The 21,931-nt window shown below is 49.9% G+C and overlaps 1 protein-coding gene across 2 annotated transcripts; it reads left to right on the forward strand.

Moving 5' to 3' along the window:
* The first annotated feature begins 2,273 nt into the window (after positions 1–2,273).
* SALL4 (spalt like transcription factor 4) lies at positions 2,274–21,726 on the forward strand. 2 transcript variants are annotated; one of them, XM_042980137.1, is made up of 4 exons: positions 2,274–2,576; positions 14,190–16,535; positions 17,638–17,918; positions 21,097–21,726. In XM_042980137.1, the coding sequence occupies exons 1-4, from the start codon at positions 2,447–2,449 to the stop codon at positions 21,514–21,516; spliced, it is 3,177 nt and encodes a 1,058-aa protein (XP_042836071.1). In that variant the 5' UTR covers positions 2,274–2,446; the 3' UTR covers positions 21,517–21,726. The 2 variants fall into 2 exon arrangements, with proteins under 2 accessions (XP_042836071.1, XP_042836072.1); XM_042980138.1 differs by having other exon boundaries at positions 14,190–15,209.
* The last annotated feature ends 205 nt before the right edge of the window (positions 21,727–21,931 follow it).

Raw genomic sequence — 21,931 nt, forward strand, 5'->3', positions numbered from 1 at the left:
CTCACCATTGGAGGCAGATTTCAAAACGTGTACTGCGTCTTTCTTTTCTTGACACGGCGTTCATGGAAGGTTTCCGTTTGAGGAAAATCTCTCCTGGATTTTACCTGTGGAATTTACTTCTACAGACCCTGGGATTTTCAGGACATGCTTCACTTAACATGTTTTCTTTTACCACCATTTTTTTCTTGTTCAATCGTCTTGTCTATATTCAGCTTCGGATGCATGACTGGTGTGGGATATAAGAATAATTTTGGAGCTGGGTTTAGGGATTGACCCCCAGCTCAGACACTTCCTATTTAAGTCACCTGACATCTCTGAGCCTCAGTTTCCTCATTTTCCAGGTGGACAAAGCAATGCTGACCTCCCTGGGAAGATAAAACAAAGGAGTGTGCCTTTAGCGAGTCTGAGGCATACAACCGGGGCTCAAACAATAATTGTTATCATCACCACTTGGAGACACAAGAGGCAGTTTTATGACCTCGTTCTAAGTAGAAATGATGAAACGATCATCAACTAAAATAAATAAATATAAGCAACCGTATCTTTAATGAAGTTTTTCTTAAGCCACTAACATGGCTTGAGCTGTAAACCTATTGTACATTCATTTAGGCTTGTCATTTACATGTCCCACCACGCTATGTTAAACAGCAAAGGTGTTGGGAATAGAAGTAAATTAGTCAGCAAGGCAGGTGTTAATTGGCCTTTTTACTCAGTATGAGAATTCTAAATGGCTTCTATGTATTATTAAGCCAAATTCGTACCTTCCCAACTTTGGCCATTGACTGTTAATTCTATCTTTTTTGCTTTAGGGGACTTACATAAAACAATGCAAAACATTTTCAAACAGATTCAAAAACTGGAGGTTAACCTTCCTTCAGTAAGTCTTTATTGACGGCCATGAATATCAAAAAGATGATCAAACTGATTTATTTTCTGCCTTGGGATGTCCAAACACCCAGGTGAATGTATTTATGAGCCCAGCATTCTGGGCTTGTGTTTCTGATGAGCTTACAAGAAACTCTTACAAGCTGGGAACTTGATATATAACTAATCGAGAAAATGTAAGGCACAAATGTGGGTGGTTTACAGTTGCACAGTCTCTTACAATGAAGCAAATGCCAAATAAAGACTCAGGCCCAGAGGCATCATATGGAAACACCAATCGAAGGCTCAGAAGGCTGCAAACTTCATCTTGGCTCAACGCTTACTGAGCATTTACATTGCACAAGGTGGTGGAATTAAATACCTATTTACTGTATCGATATATGTGCATGTAATATGCACACACAGCTTTAGAAAGTGCCAGGCGTCCGGGTCAGGATGATCCAATCGCTTTGAACTAAATCCCTTTTCCATAATGAAGCCATGCAAAAAATTTCAATAATGGTTAAGATTACCCATAACCAGTTACTCTGACAGGACTCATTGCTATTTCGGGGGAGATGTTAAGAACATTGTCTCCGTAATAAAATATGATGTTATCAGACATTTATGGCTTGCGGGGGGGGGGAAAAATGCAATTGCTTGCTGTTTTGATATTATCTCTGACTATACTCGCCTTGAATCTGCCTTGTCTGTATTTAGCATCCAGTCATTTTAGAGTAAAAATAAACCCCCAAAGCAAAAATCAAGGTCGCACTGCAACAACAAACGAATCCTTGTGAATATGAATGGGGGGGAGGCGGTGCTATTATTTAGTATTTAAAGGAAATAAATGATCTGAAATTCTGGAAAGTCCAAGGCCACTTTAAGGGGTGAGATGGATTGGTAAGGTTGAATAAAACACCCTTTCCATTATCCTTCAGGCATCTCGAAATTCAATTTAAACATTTCAATAAAAAATAAGATCTAAGGAGACAGGGGTCCTATCTCAGCTTTTTTGTTTGTGACTTCTCTTGGTAGATGTAAAAATCGAGCCAAACTATGCCACCGAAAAGCCCTTCCGACCTGGGCTTGCGCGGATATCAGCCTTACAAAAGTAATTTCTGGAGCCCACTGCCAAACACGCTCGTTCCAAAACTTTTACGGAAGCGCCTAGTTTTTAATAAGCACACAATTATTTTCATTCTTCTCTTCAAGGACTGAGAGCGGGGGCGAGGACGGGTCCCCCTCCGATTTCGTGCACGATCTAGCCAATCTGAGCCCGGATGCTAATTAGTTGCCCTCCCCAGATGAACACGCCTTTGTCGCCTGTAGGGCCGGACTACAAAGCCCAGAATGCCTCGCCCCTCCCTGATCAATGAGGGCTTATTTAAATGATCTCTGAGGTCTTGGACCCAGGCCAATCAGCTGTCAGGGCTCATGATAAATCGCAATGCATTATTGATAATAATAATTACTGGGACATGCGCGTTCTGGCCGAAGGGGGGTAAATTTCCTAACTCCAGGAATTTGTGGCGGAGTGGGCAAATTACCGCGGCTCTCCAGGCGGCCCGATGCTCGCACCATGTCGAGGCGCAAGCAGGCGAAACCCCAGCACATCAACTCCGAGGAGGACCAGGGCGAGCAGCTGCCGCAGCGGCCGGCCGCGGAGTTTGCAGATGCGGCCCCAGCGGCGCCGGCGACGGGGGAGCCGGGTGAGTGGGGCTGGGGGCGCGCACCGGGGGCGTGCAGTTTCCCGGACGTTCGTGGGACCCTCCAAGGCGCGAGCTTCGGGGAGCCAGCGGCTTCTAGCGCAGATTCTGGAACCCAGATCTGGGGGCTCGGTCCTAGAGAAGAGAGTCACCCTCATCCCCCCCCCCACCCCCGCCCTTGTTCATTTTACACTTTTACCGCGTCCCTCTCGTGTAAGTTTCACCCCCAGGTCCCGCTCCTCTTGTAAGATTGACCCCCCCCACCCCCTCTTGTCCCTCTTATTCCTGAAAGGTTCCCTTCTCGTTCCTAGCCCCTCTCTTAATTGGTTCCACTCCCCTCGCTAGTAGTAACCTCCCCCCCCCACTTGTAACTTAGGTTCCCTCCCTCTTGGGCGCCGCTTTTAAAAGAAAGACCCCGAGGGTCCCCACCTTTTCCTTCACCCCTTGGGGGCTTTTCTAGGAGGCTGGAGAAGGGGCACACCCCTAGAAGAGCCCCCCGGGGGGAGGGCGATCTGTTGCTCGCGCCCCTCCCGGGCCAAGCGGGGGGAGGGGGCGCGACCTCTCCCCACCTCCCGGAGCTGGGGTGCGAGCCACCCGCTCTGCGGAGGGGAGTGGAGGGCCCGAGGAGGTGGGGGAGGAGGGCCCAGTATTGCCCCTTTTCAGAATTTACTGAGGGTTTTGGCTTTTTCTCCCCGGGCTTTGCCGCCTGCGGATCTTCGCCCTAACCTTTCGGGGCCTGACCTCCAGCCATCTTTGATTTCCGACTTCCTAAAAATAACCGCGGCGAGCGCGAGGGGTGCAGGCCCCCAGGGGCCGGGGTCGCGGGCGCGCGGCCGCCCCTCTGGGGTGCACCCGCCTGGCGTTTTGCAGGGCTTTTCTGGGGCGCCCGGCTTTCCAGAAGCGCGCCCCAGGGGCCAGAGGGGAGAGGTCGGGCCAGGACTGGGCGGTCGCGGCCAGGGCGAGCTCCCGGGGCTGACCCGCCCCACGCTTCCGCGGCGAGCGTCTCCGGGGTCGGGAGGCGTTCGGGACCCCAGCCCCGCCGGGAGCGGCCGGGCAAACTCCCCTCCTCCTAGTCACTTAACCGAGGCGGTTGTAGGAGCGAGTGGATTTCCCACTATCGCCCCTCCGTCCCGGCCCGCCAAATTGTCGCCTGATAAGTTTCTAGCGTACGCGTGGGGGAGGGGGCGTCGTAAACCTCCTCTTGGGCCTTGTGGGTCGCTTCCCTTCTGCTCCCCGCCTGCTTTCTAATTCCTTAGCCGCTGATGGGGGTGAGCGCTGCGCGCCCAGACGCTCTGAGCCACAATTCCGATGGGAAGGAATTGGCCACCTTCTTTCTTTTCCGGGAAGGGAATGTAATAACGTTTCCCAAGTTTGTAATAGGTGAATGTAAACCCCTTTTTTCTCGCAAATAATATTTTTCCAGGGCAAATTAAAGAGATCGGCCTCACCAGGGGAGGCTGTGCGTTTTCGGGGCGTCTGATGGTCAGGGCTGCGCGCACCCGAGGTCCCAGGAGGATGGACTCTTCTTTGTGCCTCGGGTGGGGGGTGCTGTGGGGGGGGGGAGCATGGAGAGGCTCGTCGCCTGGCCCACCTGGAACAAAAGGGTTAACCCTCCGCCCGCCCGCTTCCTCCCAAGAGGAGGGGCGAGCTCCGGGCTCTGACCCCTCCCCTGGTTCTGCTCTGACCTCCCCATTCTCCTACCCCCTTCATTTTTGGTGGGCGCATGCAAGTGGTGCTTTTCGAGGTGTTTGGCACCTTTGGGGGGGAGCTTGTTACAGGGTAGCTTCTTAAAGGAACGCTGGTTGGAGTTTGCAATCAGTTAACCCGAGCTGGGCTTAGGATCTCTGGCCTGGCTGTGCGCTATCTCCACGATTTGGGAGGGGGTGGGTTCGCTATTGATCGCTGGGTCGGAGCGGACCGCCGAGTTGCGCGCGGGCGCCCCCTGGAGGCCCGGCTTGGAGCAGCACGCTTTGCTGAGAGGCGGGCCCCCTCGCAGGTACCGGCTCACACCTGATGGGTGGGATGGGTTGGGGGTGGAGATGCAGAGCCCAGGGCTGGGCCAAAGGACGGGCGCCCCCGGGGACTTGAGCCGGTGGCTAGCGCGATCCCTGGCTGTACACCTGGCCTTCTTTGCCCAGTCTTTGGAATTCTTGAAAAGAATTCCTCGAGATCCTAGATTGTGTTTGCAGAGGCTCCGGTTGCCAGCATGGGACAGGAGGTAGTGTCCCCAAGCAGTACTTTTTAATGGCTGCATTTTGCATTTGAGCAGCCTGGATGTATGTACCTATCTGTGTATTATGGGTGTGTAACTATACAGATACACATGGCTGTATAGATATGTATCGACAGATCTGTATATATATAAATAGAGACATAGGTAGGTATAATTAAAAACAGTTTGGGCCGGTCCTGTTTTGCAAGACCAATTGGAGATCCACTTGTAAAGAACGCAGTTCTAGAGGGAGGAAAATGGAGCTTGGCGATCAATTAGATTAAAAAATCTGCAGGTGGGCAGGGGACTCCGCGCTACATACGGGAAAATTAGCATTTTCTCAAAAGAATTTCGAATGCCCTTTGTGCTAAACTGGATTACAACCACCAACGATTAAGATCCCCAACTTTCAAACAAGGGCCTACCCCTGGCTGTAATGACTCGGAGGAGAGGGCACTTGGGAGTTCCTATTTTCATTGCGGGAGAGAGGGAAATCTCATTGATAGTAGCTTGCGTGTTGCAGGCCGACTTTCTGTGCTTGGATCTGAGTTTGCGATAAAGGGGCTCCAACTTGCCCGCAGCCCCTTTTGTTCCGTTAAAAGTAAATTGCACCAGTCGGTACTTGGTCATTTAAGCCTCTGCTAGCTTCCTCATGGGTGAAGAGTTGGGGAGCCATCTTGGGAGACAGAAGATGGGGTTAACACTTCACCTCTTTTTAAATGAAGTTAGGTTTTTGGTAAGGTTTTAGAGATGTGCATTCCTGTCGGGTATAGCTTTCAGCTGTGTAACCTTGAGACCTGCTCGGTTTCTCTTGAGCTTTTGGATTTTTTTTCTTCCCTCTCTACAGTGGAGGTAAAGAATCCTGTTCAGATAATTTCAACTACAAAGAGCCAACTGTGTGCTGGGAATGTGATGAGTAATTAGTTTTGTTCAAAATAACCGTGTTTTCCATTGTATTTACTTACCGTGTCAAGATGGGTACGAGCTAATTGACAGTCTGCCGCCTACCAGGCTGGGGACCTCAAGTACATTATCTTTTAGTTCTCATTTTTACTCGTTTTGAGTAAACAGCAGCTCCCAGTTGAAATGGCATGCTCACGGTGGGTTTTAGCCATGCTCGGAATCCAAGGGACTGTTTTATCATGGTCTGACTCGGATTGGTTATGGGATGGGGTTTTCTATCAGTCCCTTTGATGAGGAAGCCACGACGAGTGTTCAGTGTTTGTGATGTGCCTTTTTGGGCTTTAGATTAAGGGATCCTTGGGAAGAGAGTTCGAAATAAAGCAGCGTTTGCATCTCACGCTCTGGGCCTTCTTGCCCTGGAAAAATGATGGGAAGAGTTGAGCAAGTTCTCCTTTTCATCAGCCCTTAACCTGTTGTACTTCTGATGCTTGAGAGAAAGCATCCGAACCGTTTTAAAAGACTCTGAATCCAGACAAGCTGCGTATCTCCAGTCGCCACCATCCTTTTTTTTTTTTTTTTTTTTCCTCCCAAATGAATTTCACGTCTAGGTCAGTCTTTGTTCTGGAGGGGCTCTGTGGAAGGGGACAATAAAGGCCCCTGCCTGCATGGAGTTTACAAGTTTGCCTAAAAGATGAGCTCCAGTTGAGGGAAAAGGGGACATACCTCTTCATGTAAATAGCCAAACTCAGACGCTTTACCAGCGATTATAGCCTTCTTTGGTTCTTTGACTGTTTTTTTTCCCTTTTCAGCAGAGCCCCTGAATTTTGATCCAAGACTGTTTGGAACAAGTTTTTAGCTCTTAATCAAGTAGAACTTAATTATAGCTCTAATTTGCCAACTATGAATTGAATTAAAGCCGTGTTACTGAAGCGTTTCTCTCCGATTGCTGAATTGAGATGTAAAACTAAACTGGTAAATGGGCACTTTCAACTGGTTCAAAGAACGTCTCCATTTCCTTTTGTTTTTTGGTAAGCAATTATCCTGTGGGTGGGGGAGGGTAGAAGATAGTGTATACTTCAGATAATCTACTCATTGTGGTTCTTTTAATATAGGAATGGGGAAAAAAGATAAGCTTGAGTCCTAATGCTTTGCTCAAGATTATGGAGGTTTTATTTTTGAAGCATTTTCAAGTCTGCAGAATGTGATTGGCTTCTAGTAGATGAGCTTTTCTTCTATACAATAGTAAGAGTATTTTCTATCCATTTGGCAGTGATTGAATCTAGGACCCCTGCTGGGTTTACTGCATTCTTCCAACTTATTGGATAACTAGATGCTGAGAGATAACATTCCTAAAATTCGGAGTGGGGGTGGGGGGGGGATGGAAGAACTAGTTGCCGGGTAATCTCTCTGAACTTTGCTTTTTTCCTTTTGGGAAGGGTTAACGTGCTGCATACCCAGCAGTTGTTCATAACCGAGCCCTCTTAACGCTGTGGCGAATACGGATTCGGTTATTTGCCGGTGGTGGTCTGGATGTGGAAGCACTTTTTACTACACATGCATTCAGAGCTGCTGTTTTAAGACCCAAGTGGGATGTTGCTGGTAATGCATGGACGCTACAGAGGAGGCCAGCCTGTGTATACAGTGAAGGCAAGCTGGTATTCAGGCTGTAAATCACTCTTGGAAACGGTTAGCTCCTTCGGAGGGTGGGGGGGAGCTTAACCTTTTTTGTGCCGTAGACCCCTTCTCAACAGAATGTATTTCACTGCAAAAAATAAAGGGCCTAGAAATACCAAGGAAACTACCTGGAAATAGTCATAACATGTGCTTCTTTATGAACACATTAAGTAAGATTAGCACAGCTGGTCAGGTAACCCAGAATTTTCAGTCCTGCAACAGCATTAATATCATAGGAAAATACCTGTTTTCTGTTGATGAAGTTACAGGTTCTGCAAATACCACTGTGGTATGTTTTCTACATTTATAATGGAAAGAGATGTTAAATTTTAGTTCAGATTAGTGAAAATAAAGATCTCATTTTTTTTCCCTTAGTCAATTTCATGGACTCCGGTTAACTTTTTTTTTTTTTTTTACATTTATTTATTTTTGAGAGACTGAGAGACAGAGCGCAAGTGGGGGAGAGACAGAGATAGAAGGAGATACAGAATCTGAAGCAGGCTCCAGGCTCTGAGCTGTCAGCACAGAGCCAGATGTGGGGCTCGAACTCACAAACCGCCAGATCATAACCTGAGCTGAAGTTGGACGCTTAACCGCCTGAGCCACCCAGGCGCCCCTCATGGACTCCAGTTTAAGAATGCTGGTTTACAACCTGTTTTCAGTGAGGGAATATTGTCCCCAAGGGGGAGGGGGTGAACATTTCTTGGGGGGGGGGCAGAAAATGTGATTACAGTGGTTTGTGGCCTTCGGAAGGCCCATGGTGCATAAACACAATATATTTGTGGCATTAAAATTTAATGGGCGGGGGGAGCCATGATTAGGAAAGAAGCTTTAGAAGCCTCTATAGAAGGATGAAATGAAGGTTTGAGGAAATAAATGACACCACTAAGTTTAGTGCCCTTGTAAATAGTATTTAAGAATCCAATCCCTGGTCATCTTCTTCTGGTTAGTCTGTTACCCTGAGTCACGTAATTATATCTGCTCGTGCCTCAGTTTCTACATCTGCGAACTGGGCACCAAGATGCTTGTTTATGTGGCTGCAAAGATGGAGTTAAGATGCATGTATTTTGTTGTTTGTGGAAGGTGGCGGTCGTTTTCTTTTGCAAAGTGGAATGGGCGTTCTTGCTTGGGCTTTATTGGGAATTTCCAGGAGTTAGAATTGTTTGAGTCCAAGGGTAGGACATGCTAATTAAAAAAAAAAATTTTTTTTATTCATTTTTGAGAGAGAGACAGTGTGAGGTGGGGAGGGGCAGAGAGAGAGGGAGACCCAGAATCCAAAGCAGGCTCCAGGCTCTGAGCTGTCAGCACAGAGCCCGACGCAGGGCTCAAACTCCGGAACCGTGAGATCGTGACCTGAGCCAAAGTCGGACACTTAACTGACTGAGCCACCCAGGCGCCCCCTATCTTAAATTTTTTTTTTTTAATGTTTGTTTATTTTTGACAGAGAGAGACAGAGACAGAGACAGAGCATGAACGGGGGAGGGGCAGAGAGAGAGGGAGACACAGAATCCGAAGCAGGTTCCAGGTTCTGAGCTGTCAGCATGGAGCCCAACACAGGGCTTGAACCCACAAACCGCGAGATCATGACCTGAGCTGAAGTCAGACGCTCAACCAACTGAGCCACCCAGGCACCCCAGGAACATGCTAATTTAAAAGAAACCATAGTATAAAAGCATATATTGAAAATCTTTCTCTTCTACCCTCAATCTTCAGGCCCATACTCTAGGACCTAGAAAGCAGCCTCAGTTTCTTTTCAGAAAATTTCCAGGTACAAATTTATATCTCTACCCACAAACCCAGATGAGACCACACACAGATACACATGCCATTCTCTACCTGTTTTTCCTCCCCTTGAAATCAATCTCAGGCATTTGTCCTGAAGCAGCACATATGACATAGATCTGCTTTTGTTTTTGTAGGGACCAAGTGCCCCCTGCCTTTTTCTTTCTGTATCCTGGTTTGTTTAACCAGAACCTTACTGCCTGACCAGGGTGCGTCGGTTTTTGTTTTTGCTGTTTGTTAATATGAGAAATGTATCCTTCTGTTATACAGAGTAAGTTCCTCGCAAAGATTCATGCTAACATGAGTTCTGGAGGAGCTGTCCATATGTGCGCACCTACCACCGCGTATTTCCCGCCAAGAGAAACTTTTTAAAAAGTTCTTTTTCAAGTTCTTGACACATAATTGCCAGGATTGCTTTTAAGAGTGCCGCTTAACATCCTCACAAACACCTCATTTCAAGTCTTAGGAAAGTGTGGAGATAGATACTATATTCTGGGAATTGGCGCGCGCGCGTGTGTGTGCGCACGCGTGTGTGTGTTTCCAGATATTTTTAACTTGATTCTTGGGCTGTGACTGATTGGGAACCAGTATTAGGGCTGTAAGGAAGGAGGTACCTGTTGGGCTCCACCTGGACATAGCAGGAGTATGTTGTGTCCTAACTTAATTTATTTTTACTTATTGATTTATTTTAATTTTTTTTAATGTGTATTTTTGAGAGTGAGACAGAGCGTGAGCAGGGGAGGGGCAGGGGGAGAGAGAGACAGACAGACAGACAGAAGGAGACAAAGAATCCTAAGCGGGCTCCTGGCTCCCAGCTGTCAGCACAGAGCCAGACGCAGGGCTCAGACGCAAGATCTTGACCTGAGCCGAAGTCAAGACACTTAATAGACTGATCCAGCCGCCCTGTACATTGTGTCCTAACTTTTAAAGTGGCTTCGGGGGGAGGTGGGGGGGTAGAAAGATGGCAGCATGTGTCCTAGTCTCCTTTCTCTCTTGCCAACCTGACCCTCAGGCTTTTCTGTCCTCTCTAGGGGGTCTTTGAGAGGAAATAGAGTTGCAGTCTCAACAGAAGAAACATATTGTGGTAGGAAGTGTAGGAACGAGGGAGGATCTGGGCGCTGCATGCCTGGGTTTTAATATTGGCCCTGCAGTTTATCGAATGTATTACTTTGGGCAAATCAAGGTCTCCTGTGCCTCAGTTTCCCCCTCTGTTACATAGAATAGCCCCTACGTCATAGAGTTGTTAATAATGTATACGTTGTTTAGAATCACACCTAGATGGGGCACCAGGGTGGCTCAGGGAGCCCTAAGTCGGTCTTTGCGTTGACAGCCCGGAGCCTGCTTGGGATTTGCTCTCCCTGTCTCTCTGCCCCTCCCATGCTCTTGCTTGCTCGCTCGCTCTCGCTCTCTCTTTCTCTCTGTGTGTCTTACAAAATAAACTTTAAAAACAGAATTATGAAGCTCCTGGGTGGCTCGGTGGGTTGAGCGTCCAACTTTAGCCCAGGTCATGATCTCCCGGTTCGTGAGTTCGAGCACCGAGTCAGGCTCTGCGCTGACAGCTCGGAGCCTGGAGCCTGCTTCGGATTCTGGGTCTCCCTCTCCCTCTGCCCCTCCCCTGCTCGTGCTCTGTCTCAAAAATAAATTAAAACATTTTTTAAAAGTTTTAAAAAATAAAAAAAGAATTATGCCTGGCACACAGTAAGTGCTCAAAAGCTATTTATGACTATTTTCATCCGTAAACGGGGCCAGTATTTAATAGGCTTGTGTGATATACATATGGGGCACCTACAGGTCCCCAGTCCGAACTGTAGTGTGGGACATAAGCCTTATTCGCGAGCTCTCCCCCGCCTTGCACACAGTAGGGAGTGGGAACTGTTAGTGACTTGGGCTTTAGATGACCGTTTTTCTACGTCTTGTTCTCCCACAGACCTAGTTGCCCTGCTAACCATTTGAGCCATTAGAGATAAAGATGGAGGAACTAATGTTCCCTGAACACCTGCTACGTCTGCACTGTCCCCACATCCCATCCAGGGTGGTGCCCCAGGCACATCAGTGGGTACTTGACTCATTTGTTAAAGTAATCGCTTCACTTAACCCAGACACATCTACCTTATGAGGGTGTTATGATTATGCATGTTTCAGGCAGATTCTGAGGGGGAAGGCTACCCTGTCACACCTGTTTACAGGCGAATGCTGCTGGATCAGCCCTAACCTGATTTCCCTTCCCTGGCCAGACCTGTTTATGGTGGTTGGCTCTTTCTCCCTGCCCCCCCCCAATCCATACACACCTTGCAAAACTTCCTATTACTGGGTCTAAAATTCATAAAGATTAGGCTACCTTACATAAATTTTAAAAGAGAAATAAACTTTTTCAAGATGAACTCCTGTTTCATACTGTGGGTCTCCTGTCAAAACCCCATGGTTTTAGGGAGTGTAATCACCCAAGGAGTTGAGAAGCAAAATAAATTAGTTTGCTTTAAGGAACTGGAATTGAACGGGGCACCTGGGTGGCTCAGTAGGTTAAGCTGTTTGGCATTAGCTCAGGTCATGATCGTGAGTTTGAGCCGGGCTCAAACTGAGTCGGGCTCTGGAACCTGCTTCAAATTCTGATTCCCTCTCTCTCTGCCCTCCCTTGCTCATGCACTCTCTGTCAACAATAAATAAACATTAAAAAAAAAATTTTTTTTTTAATTAAAAAAAAGAAGCAACAATTTATTTAAAAGTAATGTGTATCGGGACTCCTGGGTGGCTCAGTCGGTTGAGCGTCCGACTTCGGCTCAGGTCATGATCTCACAGTCCGTGAGTTCGAGCCCCGCGTCGGGCTCTGTGCTGACAGCTCAGAGCCTGGAGCCTGCTTCAGATTCTGTGTCTCCCTCTCTCTCTGCCCCTCCCCTGCTCATGCTCTGTCTCTCTCACTGTCAAAAATAAATAAACATTAAAAAATTTAAAAGTAATGTGTGTCTTTCTTGGCCTTTCCTCCACACATCGGTACATTTGAAACAGGTTTTCAACAAAAATGGTCACGTTTTACATACTGTTCTGCAGCCTGTTTCTTTCACCTAACTTCTGTCTCCATGTCACAGCGTACAGAAGTGAATGCAGTTTTTGGTCTATGAGTGAATCAAAATTTACTTTTGCTGCTGTAAACATTGCTTTAAAAAGAATCCCTACTTCTATGGATCTTTGTATATTTGTGCAATTATTTGCGTGATTTAGATCTGTATGCCTAGAGTTGGCTGGCTACGAGGTATACTGCCTCTGTGACTAATTAGCTGGGGGAGGGGGGGGTATACATAGACTAGGATAGCCAGGAAATGAGAGCATGTAGTTTACTCTCAGGACCCAGGCATCCAGATAAAGCAGTCCCAAGACGGGCGCTTTATTTATTTTTTAATATTTTTATTTATTTTTGAAAGATACAGACAGCATGAGCGGGGGAAGGGCAGAGAGCGAGGGAGACAGAATCCGAAGCAGGCTCCAGGCTCTGAGCTGTCAGCACAGAGCTCAACATGGGGCTCGAACTCATGAACCGTGAGATTACAACCTGAGCGGGAGTGGGATGCTTAACTGACTAAGCCACCCAGGCGCCCCCAAGATGGGCATTTTAATGTGCAGGCTATCATTAACCCCGAAGGGAATAGTGCCTAATTACAAAAGAAATATGCGCACACACACACACACACACACACACACACACACACACACATGGAAATCCACAGGCCAATCCTTTTTAGGAATGTAACTGTCCAGAATTGATCCTATGTATGTAATTCCAGGTATATAACAATAGTTGCAAGTTCAGGGAGAGGCGTGAAACCCTTCGTTCCCCTCTTCTTCCCATTCTGGGGCTTCTCTCATTATCTGTGAGGTCGTTGAAGTCTTTATCTATCGCCATGCCTTCCTTGAACATGAAAGCATTTCTGGGAATATCTGCTTGGCCTTCCTCGTCTAAATGTACTGTTTCGACAGTGTGCTGTCTCCATATTTTCGGTGAATTAGGCACTGCGGTCATTGTTGGCGGTCGTTGTTGGCGGTCGTTGTTGGCAGTCGTTGTTGGCGTCTTGGAAGCGGGGAGGTGCCCTGCTCACACTGAATGAGTGATTTACTGCAGTTTTGCTTTCGGTGGCCCCAGGATGGGGATGAGCACCTGTGATTTGAGCAGGTCTCCAATGTCATTTGTGTTGACTGCATGAAATTCACTTGCCTTTACAGGCAGACCCCGAGTAGGGTGCAGAGCTCTAAGGGGATTATTTTAATAATAAATTGTGTGAGTTTCCTGGGGTTGCCATAACAAATTGCTACAAATTGGATGGCTTAAAGCAAAAGAAATTTAGGGGCCCCTGGGCGGCCTGGGCAGTTAAGCGTCCGACTTCAGCTGGTGAGTTGGAGCCCTGGGTCTGGCTCTGTGCTGACAGCTCGGAGCCTGGAGCCTGCTTCGGATTCTGTGTCTCCCTCTCTCTCTGCCCTGCCCATCTCGAGCTCTGTCTCTCTCAAAAATAAGTAAACATTAAAAGAAAATAAAAAAAAAACAAAACCCAAAAACAAAACACAGAAATTTAGTCTAACCTTCCTGGAGGCTACACATCCGACATTGAGCTATCAGTGGGGTCCGTCCCTTCTGGAGACTCTGAGGAAGAAGCCATTCCAGGCCTCCTTTCTACCTTCTGATGGCTTCCCACAATCCTGGCTTTGGGCCACATAACTCTTTCACGTGGCTTTTATTCTGTTTCGTCTCTTTCCCCTATCTCTTTAAGGACACCCGGGCATTGGGTTAGGGACTCACCCCAATTACATTTGCAAAGACCCTATTCCAAATCAGGTCATGTGCACAGGTATTGGGTATAATGACTGGGACGTATTTTTTTGGGGGGGTGGGAGGTTATCACAATTCAACCCCCTGCGTAAGTTCCCTTTTACACTCTCCTGCCTGTGGGGACGGGACCCAGGTCGCCGGGGCCTCTGCGTTGAGAGCTGTGGTTTTTCCCTGGAAGTTGCCCCGCCTCCTTTCTCGGGCAGAATTCTTAGCTTCTTCTCTCTTGTCCCAGGTGCTCCAATGAACCACCCAGGGAGCGGCAATGACGTCGGCAGGGCTGGGGCATCAGGGAAGAGGCCTCGTCGGGAGGAGACTCACGTCTGCGAGAAATGCTGCGCAGAGTTCTTCAGCCTCTCCGAGTTCTTGGAACACAAGAAAAGTTGCACTAAAAATCCCCCCGTCCTCATCATGCACGACAGCGAGGGGCCGGTGCCTTCAGAAGACTTCTCCGGGGCGGTGCTGGGCCACCAGCCGCACAGCCCAGGCAGCAAGGACGGTCCCAGGGAGGATGGCGGCGGCCCGGGGGACACGAAGGAGAAGCTGGGGGCCGAGTCCGTCGTGTTCTTGAAGACTGAGACGGCCCCGCCGCCCGCGTCCCAGGACGTGAGCTGTCTGCCCAAAGCCAAGGTGGCCAGCACCAACGTCACCCTCCAGGCCCTGCGGGGCACCAGGGTGGCCGTGAATCAGCGCAGCGTCGAGGCGCCGCCGGCCCCCGTGCCCGGCGCCAGCAGCATCCCGTGGGTCCTCGAGCAGATCCTGTGCCTCCAACAGCAGCAGCTACAGCAGATCCAGCTCACGGAGCAGATCCGCGTCCAGGTGAACACGTGGGCCTCCCACGCCCTCCACTCCGGCGTGGCGGGAGCCGACACCCTCAAGACCTTGGGCAGCCACGTGTCCCAGCAGGTGTCTGCGGCCGTGGCCCTGCTGAGCCAGAAAGCTGCAGGCCAGGGCCTGGCTCTGGACGCCTTGAAACAGGCCAAGCTACCTCACGCGCACATCCCCGCCACGAGCGGCTCCGTGTCCCAGGGGCTGGCGCCCTTCGCCCTGAAGCCGGACGGGACGAGGGTCCTGCCCAACGTCGTGTCGCGCCTTCCCGGCGCCCTGCTACCTCAGGCCCCCGGCTCTGTGCTCTTCCCGAGCCCTTTCTCCGCCGTGGCGTTAGACCCGTCCAAGAAGGGGAAGGGGAAGCCACCGAACGTGTCCCCGGTGGAGGTCAGACCCAAAGACGAGGCCGTCCTCTGCAAGCACAAGTGTAAGTACTGTAGCAAGGTTTTTGGGACCGATAGCTCCTTGCAGATCCACCTGCGCTCCCACACCGGCGAGAGACCCTTCGTGTGCTCTGTCTGCGGCCACCGCTTCACCACCAAGGGCAACCTCAAGGTGCACTTTCATCGACATCCCCAGGTGAAGGCGAACCCCCAGCTGTTCGCCGAGTTCCACGACAAAATGGTGGCGGGCAATGGCATCCCCCGTGCGCTCTCTGCGCCGGTCCCCGTAGACGACTCGAGCCTCTCGTTAGACAGCAAAGCCGTCCTCGTGACAGGGACCCCCAGTGCAGGGCTACCTCAGAACCTCTCTGCGGGGACGAACCCCCAGGACCTCGCGGGCGGCCCCCCGCCCGGCGACCTGCAGCCCGGGCCTTCTCCAGAGAGCGGGGACGGCTCCCTGCTGCTCTCCGGGCTGGGGCCACACCACAGTTCCCCCAGGGTCGGTGGCTTCCAAGGGAGCGGGACACCCGAGCCGGGGTCGGAGACCCTGAAACTGCAGCAGCTGGTGGAGAACATCGACAAGGCCACCGCCGAGCCCAACGAGTGTCTCATCTGCCACCGGGTCCTGAGCTGCCAGAGCTCCCTCAAGATGCATTACCGCACCCACACCGGGGAGAGGCCGTTCCAGTGCAAGATCTGCGGTCGGGCCTTCTCCACCAAGGGCAACCTGAAGACGCACCTCGGGGTGCACCGGACCAACACGTCCGCAAAGACGCAGCATTCGTGCCCCATCTGCCAGAAGAAGTTCACCAACGCCGTCCTGCTGCAACAGCACATCCGGATGCACATGGGCGGCCAGATTCCCAACACGCCGCTGCCCGAGAACCCCTGTGACTTCGCGGGCCCCGAGCCAGTGATGGTCGGCGAAGACGGCGGTGCGGGGGCCGTCTGCCACGACGATCTCATCGAAAGCATCGACGTCGACGAGCTCGGCCCCCAGGAGGCCCCCGGGAGCTCCTCGAAGGTCCCGCTGCCCCTCCCCAGCGGGCAGGCCGCGTCCCCCACCCTGGGGTTCGCCGTGACGGCTGCTTCCCTAGACGCCCCCGGGAAGGCGGGTCCCGCTCCTCTCGTCCTGCAGCGGCAAAGCAGCAGAGAAAACGGTTCGGTGGAGAGTGACGGCTTGACCAACGACTCGTCCTCCTCGGTGATGGGAGACCAGGAGTACCAGAGCCGAAGTCCGGACGTCCTGGAGACCGCGTCCTTCCAGGCGCTGTCCCCCGCCAACAGCCAGGCAGAAAGCATCAAGTCCAGATCTCCCGATGCCGGTGGCAGAGCAGACAGCGCCGAGAACAGCCGCCCTGAGATGGAAGGTGATAGAGCTTTGGATTTCACTTAGGTCCATTTTGGGCACGAGGTCATCCCACAGGAACCCGGGTCGAACGTCACAAACGGACAGTGTGATCTTTGCAAAGCAGCTCTCCCTCGCTAGGGCAGTTAGCCTCACTGGGTAGACGGAGATAATAACTCCCCCCGTCCTAGTACTCACATCGTGTTCTTTGCGGTGGTGAACGCGCACCGGGGATGGACGGCAGGCTTGTTGGTCTTTACTTTTGTGTGTGAGCCCCGGGGAGACCCTTGGGTCATCTTCGGGAAGTGCTCCGGGAGGAGAATGTGTGCAAAAGTGGGCGCACGCCTTCTTGGCCACCGAGATGAGTCCTACCTAGTTCTTGCTTCTGAGGTCCCGTCCCGCTCCCTAATGTAAGGTCCGCAGGTTAATAAATGTTTACAGGGAGAGAAAGAATCTAACCCATGATAAACGCACACGTAAATGGTGGGGTACCTGTTGGTGTCGTTAATACTTGTCTTTAAGTAGTAGTCTCTCGGGGCGCCTGGGTGGCTCGGTCGGTTAAGCGTCCGACTTCGGCTCAGGTCACGATCTCACGGTCCGTGAGTTCGAGCCCCGCGTCGGGCTCTGTGCTGGCAGTTCAGAGCCTGGAGCCCGTTTCAGATTCTGTGTCTCCCTCTCTCTCTGCCCCTCCCCTGTTCATGCTCTGTCTCTCTCCGTCTCAAAAATAAATAAACGTTAAAAAAATTTTTTTAAAAAGTAGTAGTCTCTCTACACCCAACGTGGGGCTCGAACTGCCGACCCCGAGGCCAAGAGTCGCGTGCTCCACCGACTGAGCCAGCCAGGCGCCCCTTTTAAAGATAAAAACGTCTGATGCAGGAGCTTGAATTTCAGGTGTTTCCTGTCCATACCTCTCTGCCCCAGTGGTGACTTTTCGGAAGCGTTTGAGCTGTCGCTCCCCGAGCGGGTCAACACGCTAAGGAGGAAAAGCCGCCTCCGAGGCGCACGACTCCAGAAAGCCGTTTCCTGGCTGTCGATGGGCAGTGGTCATCACAGCTCTTTTTTGGTTTGAGAAGGAATGAGTACGGGATGATAAAGGTCTGGGGTTTCTTTTCTCTGGATACTAGGTCGTAGCAGCCTGCCATCAACATTTATCCGCGCCCAGCCAGCCTATGTGAAAGTCGAAGTCCCTGGCGCGTTTGTTGGACCTGCGACCGTGTCCCCAGGCATGACTCCTCTGCTGGTGGCCCAGCCACGCCGGCAGGCCAAACAGCACGGCTGTGCACGGTGCGGGAAGAACTTCTCCTCGGCGAGCGCCCTTCAGATTCACGAGAGGACTCACACTGGGGAGAAGCCTTTCGTGTGTAACATATGTGGGCGTGCCTTTACTACCAAAGGCAACCTGAAGGTGAGTTTCTTCAGGCTCCCCGCAGGGATGGGGCTAGGCGTTGGCCAGCACAGCTCTGTTGGTGTCCCCCATTCGTGATGAATTCTTCCATTAAGACCAGATGGGATGGGGGTGCCCCGGTCGCTCAGTCAGCTAAGCGTCCGGCTTCAGCTCAGGTCGTGATCTCACGGTTCGTGAGTTCGAGCCCCACGTCGGGCTCTGTGCCGACAGCTCGGAGCCTGGAGCCTGCTTTGGATGCTGTGTCTCCCTCTCTCTCTGCCCCTCCCCTGCTCATGCTCCGTCAAAAATGAATAAACCTTAAAAAATATTAAAAAGAAAAAAAGACAAAGAGGTTAGCAACTTGTGACAAAATCATAAGAATGTTCAACTCGGTGGGGGGGGCGGGCTTTTGTTCTTTTCTCAAGTTCTCTGTATCTTTTCAATTGTAAAAGCAGATTTCACCCCTTTGAAAAGTTTGAAGGCCATTGGATTAGAGAATACCTATTCTTGGGGCGCCCGGGTGGCTCAGTCGGTTGAGCGTCCAACTTAATCATGATCTCTCGGTTCGTGGGTTCAAGCCCCACGTCAGGCTCTGTGCCGACAGCTCGGAGCTTGGAGCCTGCTTCCGATTCTGTGTCTCCCTCTCTCTCTGCCCCTCCCCCGCTCACGCTCTGTGTCTCTCTCTCTCAAAAATAAATAACCATTTAAAAAAAAAAAAAAAGACCAGATGGCATACTGTATAGTCTTATCTCACAGCTGGCTCTTGGAATAATTCATTAGACAGTATGTTTTCTCACATCACAACATGTCTGAAATTGGGATGCTTCTTATGGTCAGTGCCTGAAATTGGTAATTTTTTTTTTCTTTTTTCTAATCTTAGGGGCACAAGGAATAGTGATGCATTTTATAAAGGATGCTGTCTAGGAATAGGACACATGGTCTATTAGAGATGCTCTTGTCTCTTACTACGAAGTAGTTACACTTTAAGGTGGTTTTCCCTCCAATATTGGGGCAGACCATGACCTCTTTCAACAATAATGAGTAGATAGGTAAAATCTAGCCTGGAAGCCAGTGATAGATGTCACATAGTATAATGTATGGAGAAATCATTTATGGGTTTGTGTGTGCTCATCCAGACTTGATGAGCACGCTGTATGTTTCGTTTTCCTAGCCTGCTAGGTTGAAATAAATAGCAGGAGTTAAACATTTATAGGATCCAGTGCCAGTGCAGTTAAAAAGAAAAAAGGCCTCAGGTCATCCGCTGTGCTTTCGAAACTGAGCAGCTGGGTCCTTCTGGAGAAGAGCCTGAGGTCAATTGGGACAGTCCACCTGAGATTTTCCCTGGGGAGCTGGGAAGGAGACCTCCCCCACATGAGGCCTGAACGTGGCCTGTGTAAGCACAAGGGATGAGAACTGGGGACCTGGGGTTTTCCCTTTTGCCCTGCCTGTGGTTTCTGGGAACTGGGCCTCTAGATCTCTGCCTGTCTCCGATGAGTAGACTAATTGAATTCCTTGTGGTTCAAATAAAGGTCGAAACGTAAAAGTTGACCAAGGAGACCGTATATCATTTAAAAAATGAAACGTCCTTATTCTAAAAGCAAGCTGTCCTCTTTGATTTATTTTTTAAGTTTGTTTATTTTTGAGAGAGTGCGAACAGGGGAGGGGCGGAGAGAGGGGGAGGCAAGAGGGTCGGAAGGGTGGTTCTGCACTGTCCACACAGAGCCCGACGCGGGGCTCGAACTCACGGACCGTGAGATCATGACCCGAGCCAAAGTCGATGGTGCCAGGTGCCCCCAAGCTATATTCTTTTAATTTTTTAGTTGGTGAAAACGACTAGGTAAGGAGCATGAAGTAACTTCATTTCTAATACCAACTTCTAGAAACAGAAAGCTTAAATTACTTCACAGGCCCGGGGATCAGCCCAGGGAAGGTCTGGAGCTGCTGTGTTTGTTTTTGTTTTTGTTTTGTGGTTGTTTCTCTCTGCACAAGTGGCTTTGGGCAGATGGCTCCTTGTGCCTCAGTTTCCCAGTTTCCCATGACTCACCAATGGTAGTGACAACTTCAGAGTGCTCCTAAAGATTAAATGAATTCTATTCCTAAATGTTTCAAATTGTGCCTGGAACATCTTAACAGCTTGTAGCGATTAAGAGCAGATCACTTCTGAGCGCACTTGGCCAGATAACTACTAACTTCTCAGGATGTCAGGAAAGCTGAAATGGGGCACCTGAGAAACCTAGTGCCCATCACATTCTCCCCACTCTTCTTCTTTTTTTTTTTTTTTAGGTTTATTTGTTTTGAGAGAGAGAGAGACAGTGGGGAAGGAGCAGAGAGAGAGAATCCCAGGCAGGCCCCAAGCTGTCAGCGCAGACCCTGATGTAGGGCTTGAACCCACAAACTGTGAGATCATGACCTGAGCCGAAATCAAGAGTTGACGCGTAACTGACTGAGCGGCCCAGGCACCCCTCTTCCGACTCTTTTTGAAGAAGCTCAAAGGGAGTTAGCAACTCAAAAGCCAGACTTTTCACTACTCTGGAGTAGTGATGACGATCATTGACGTCCTGTGTATCTGGTCTGTCCGTGCCGTCATCAGGGCAGCATCTGTTCTGTTCCAGAGTTATTTTTTTAACTCACATTTTTTATTCAGGTAACGGTGGACTCCCGTGCAGTGAGAATTCACAGATCCTTACACGCTCTGCCCAGTTCCCCCAGTGGTAGAATTTCGCAAACTATGATGTAACCGATAAGAACCAGGATATTGGCATGGACGGAACCTACTGGTCTAGATTTCCCCCCATTTTATTTGTACTCCACGTGTGTAAGTGTGTTACCTTCTGCACAACTGTGTAGGTTTGTAATTCACAAGGTTTAAATCTAGCACTTGAGAGGATACATAGTATCCTAATATTTGAGCCTGACACATAGTAAGGGTTCCTGTAGGTGCACCCTGGAACGGTGGGACGGGGACAGAATTGGAGCCTGTGGCCCTGCCTCGCTGGGCTTTACTTGCCTCTAGGCAGGAATGTGGGCCCCTGGTTGCCAGATCCGCCGCTTCCTCCCCTCCCCCACCCCAAGACGAGAGGACAGATAATCTGGATTTTTTAAATTAAGTTCGAACCCACATGCACACCGACTGGCTTGCCAGCATGCGTTCCGTCAAGTCCCCGTTTTGGTGGGAACCTCTCTGTTCCTGTTCCCACAGGTCCACTACATGACGCACGGTGCCAACAACAGTTCTGCACGCCGAGGGAGGAAGCTGGCCATCGAGAACACCATGGCTCTGTTAGGAACTGATGGGAAGAGAGTTCCCGAGATGTTTCCCAAGGAAATCCTGGCCCCTTCGGTGAGCGTGGACCCCGTCGTGTGGAACCAGTACACCACCATGCTCAATGGAGGTCTGGCCATGAAGACCAACGAAATCTCCGTGATCCAGAGTGGCGGCATCCCCGCGCTCCCAGTTTCCCTGGGGGCTAGCTCCATTGTGAACAACACCACTATCTCCAAGATGGACGGCTCCCAGTCTGCCCTCGGTGCCGAAGTGGAAAAACCGGGCGCTGCTGACGGTGTCCCCAAACACCAGTTCCCTCACTTCCTGGAAGAAAACAAGATTGCAGTCAGCTAAGCTCCCGGGAGGGATCCCTGGTTGAGGGAGAAATGCAGAGGCAGAATGACTTCCCCAACTATACTTTTTTTTTTCCCCCCTCCTTTTTAAAAGAACCCATCCCCTCCTGTTTGTTTTCTTACTGATGTGCAAATGATGTTTACAGTGTGAGATCACAACCTCAGGCAAATCCTACAATCAGATGTTATGCTGCTTTGCAAAAAAAAAAAAAAAAAAAAAAATTGAAAAAAAAATTGAAAAAAGAAAAATCGAAAAAAGAAAAAATTGAAAAACAAAAAAAAAACTAGAAAAGAAAAAATGCATACTAAAACAAAAACAGACTAGAATTTTTTTTTTTTTTTTAATTTTGGAAAGAAGCGGGTCTTGCAAAGTAGCTTTGTTACTTGCGACAAACTGTATACATAAAACCTTTGTA

Source organism: Panthera tigris, chromosome A3, assembly GCF_018350195.1.
Source record: "Panthera tigris isolate Pti1 chromosome A3, P.tigris_Pti1_mat1.1, whole genome shotgun sequence".
NCBI lineage: Eukaryota > Metazoa > Chordata > Mammalia > Carnivora > Felidae > Panthera > Panthera tigris.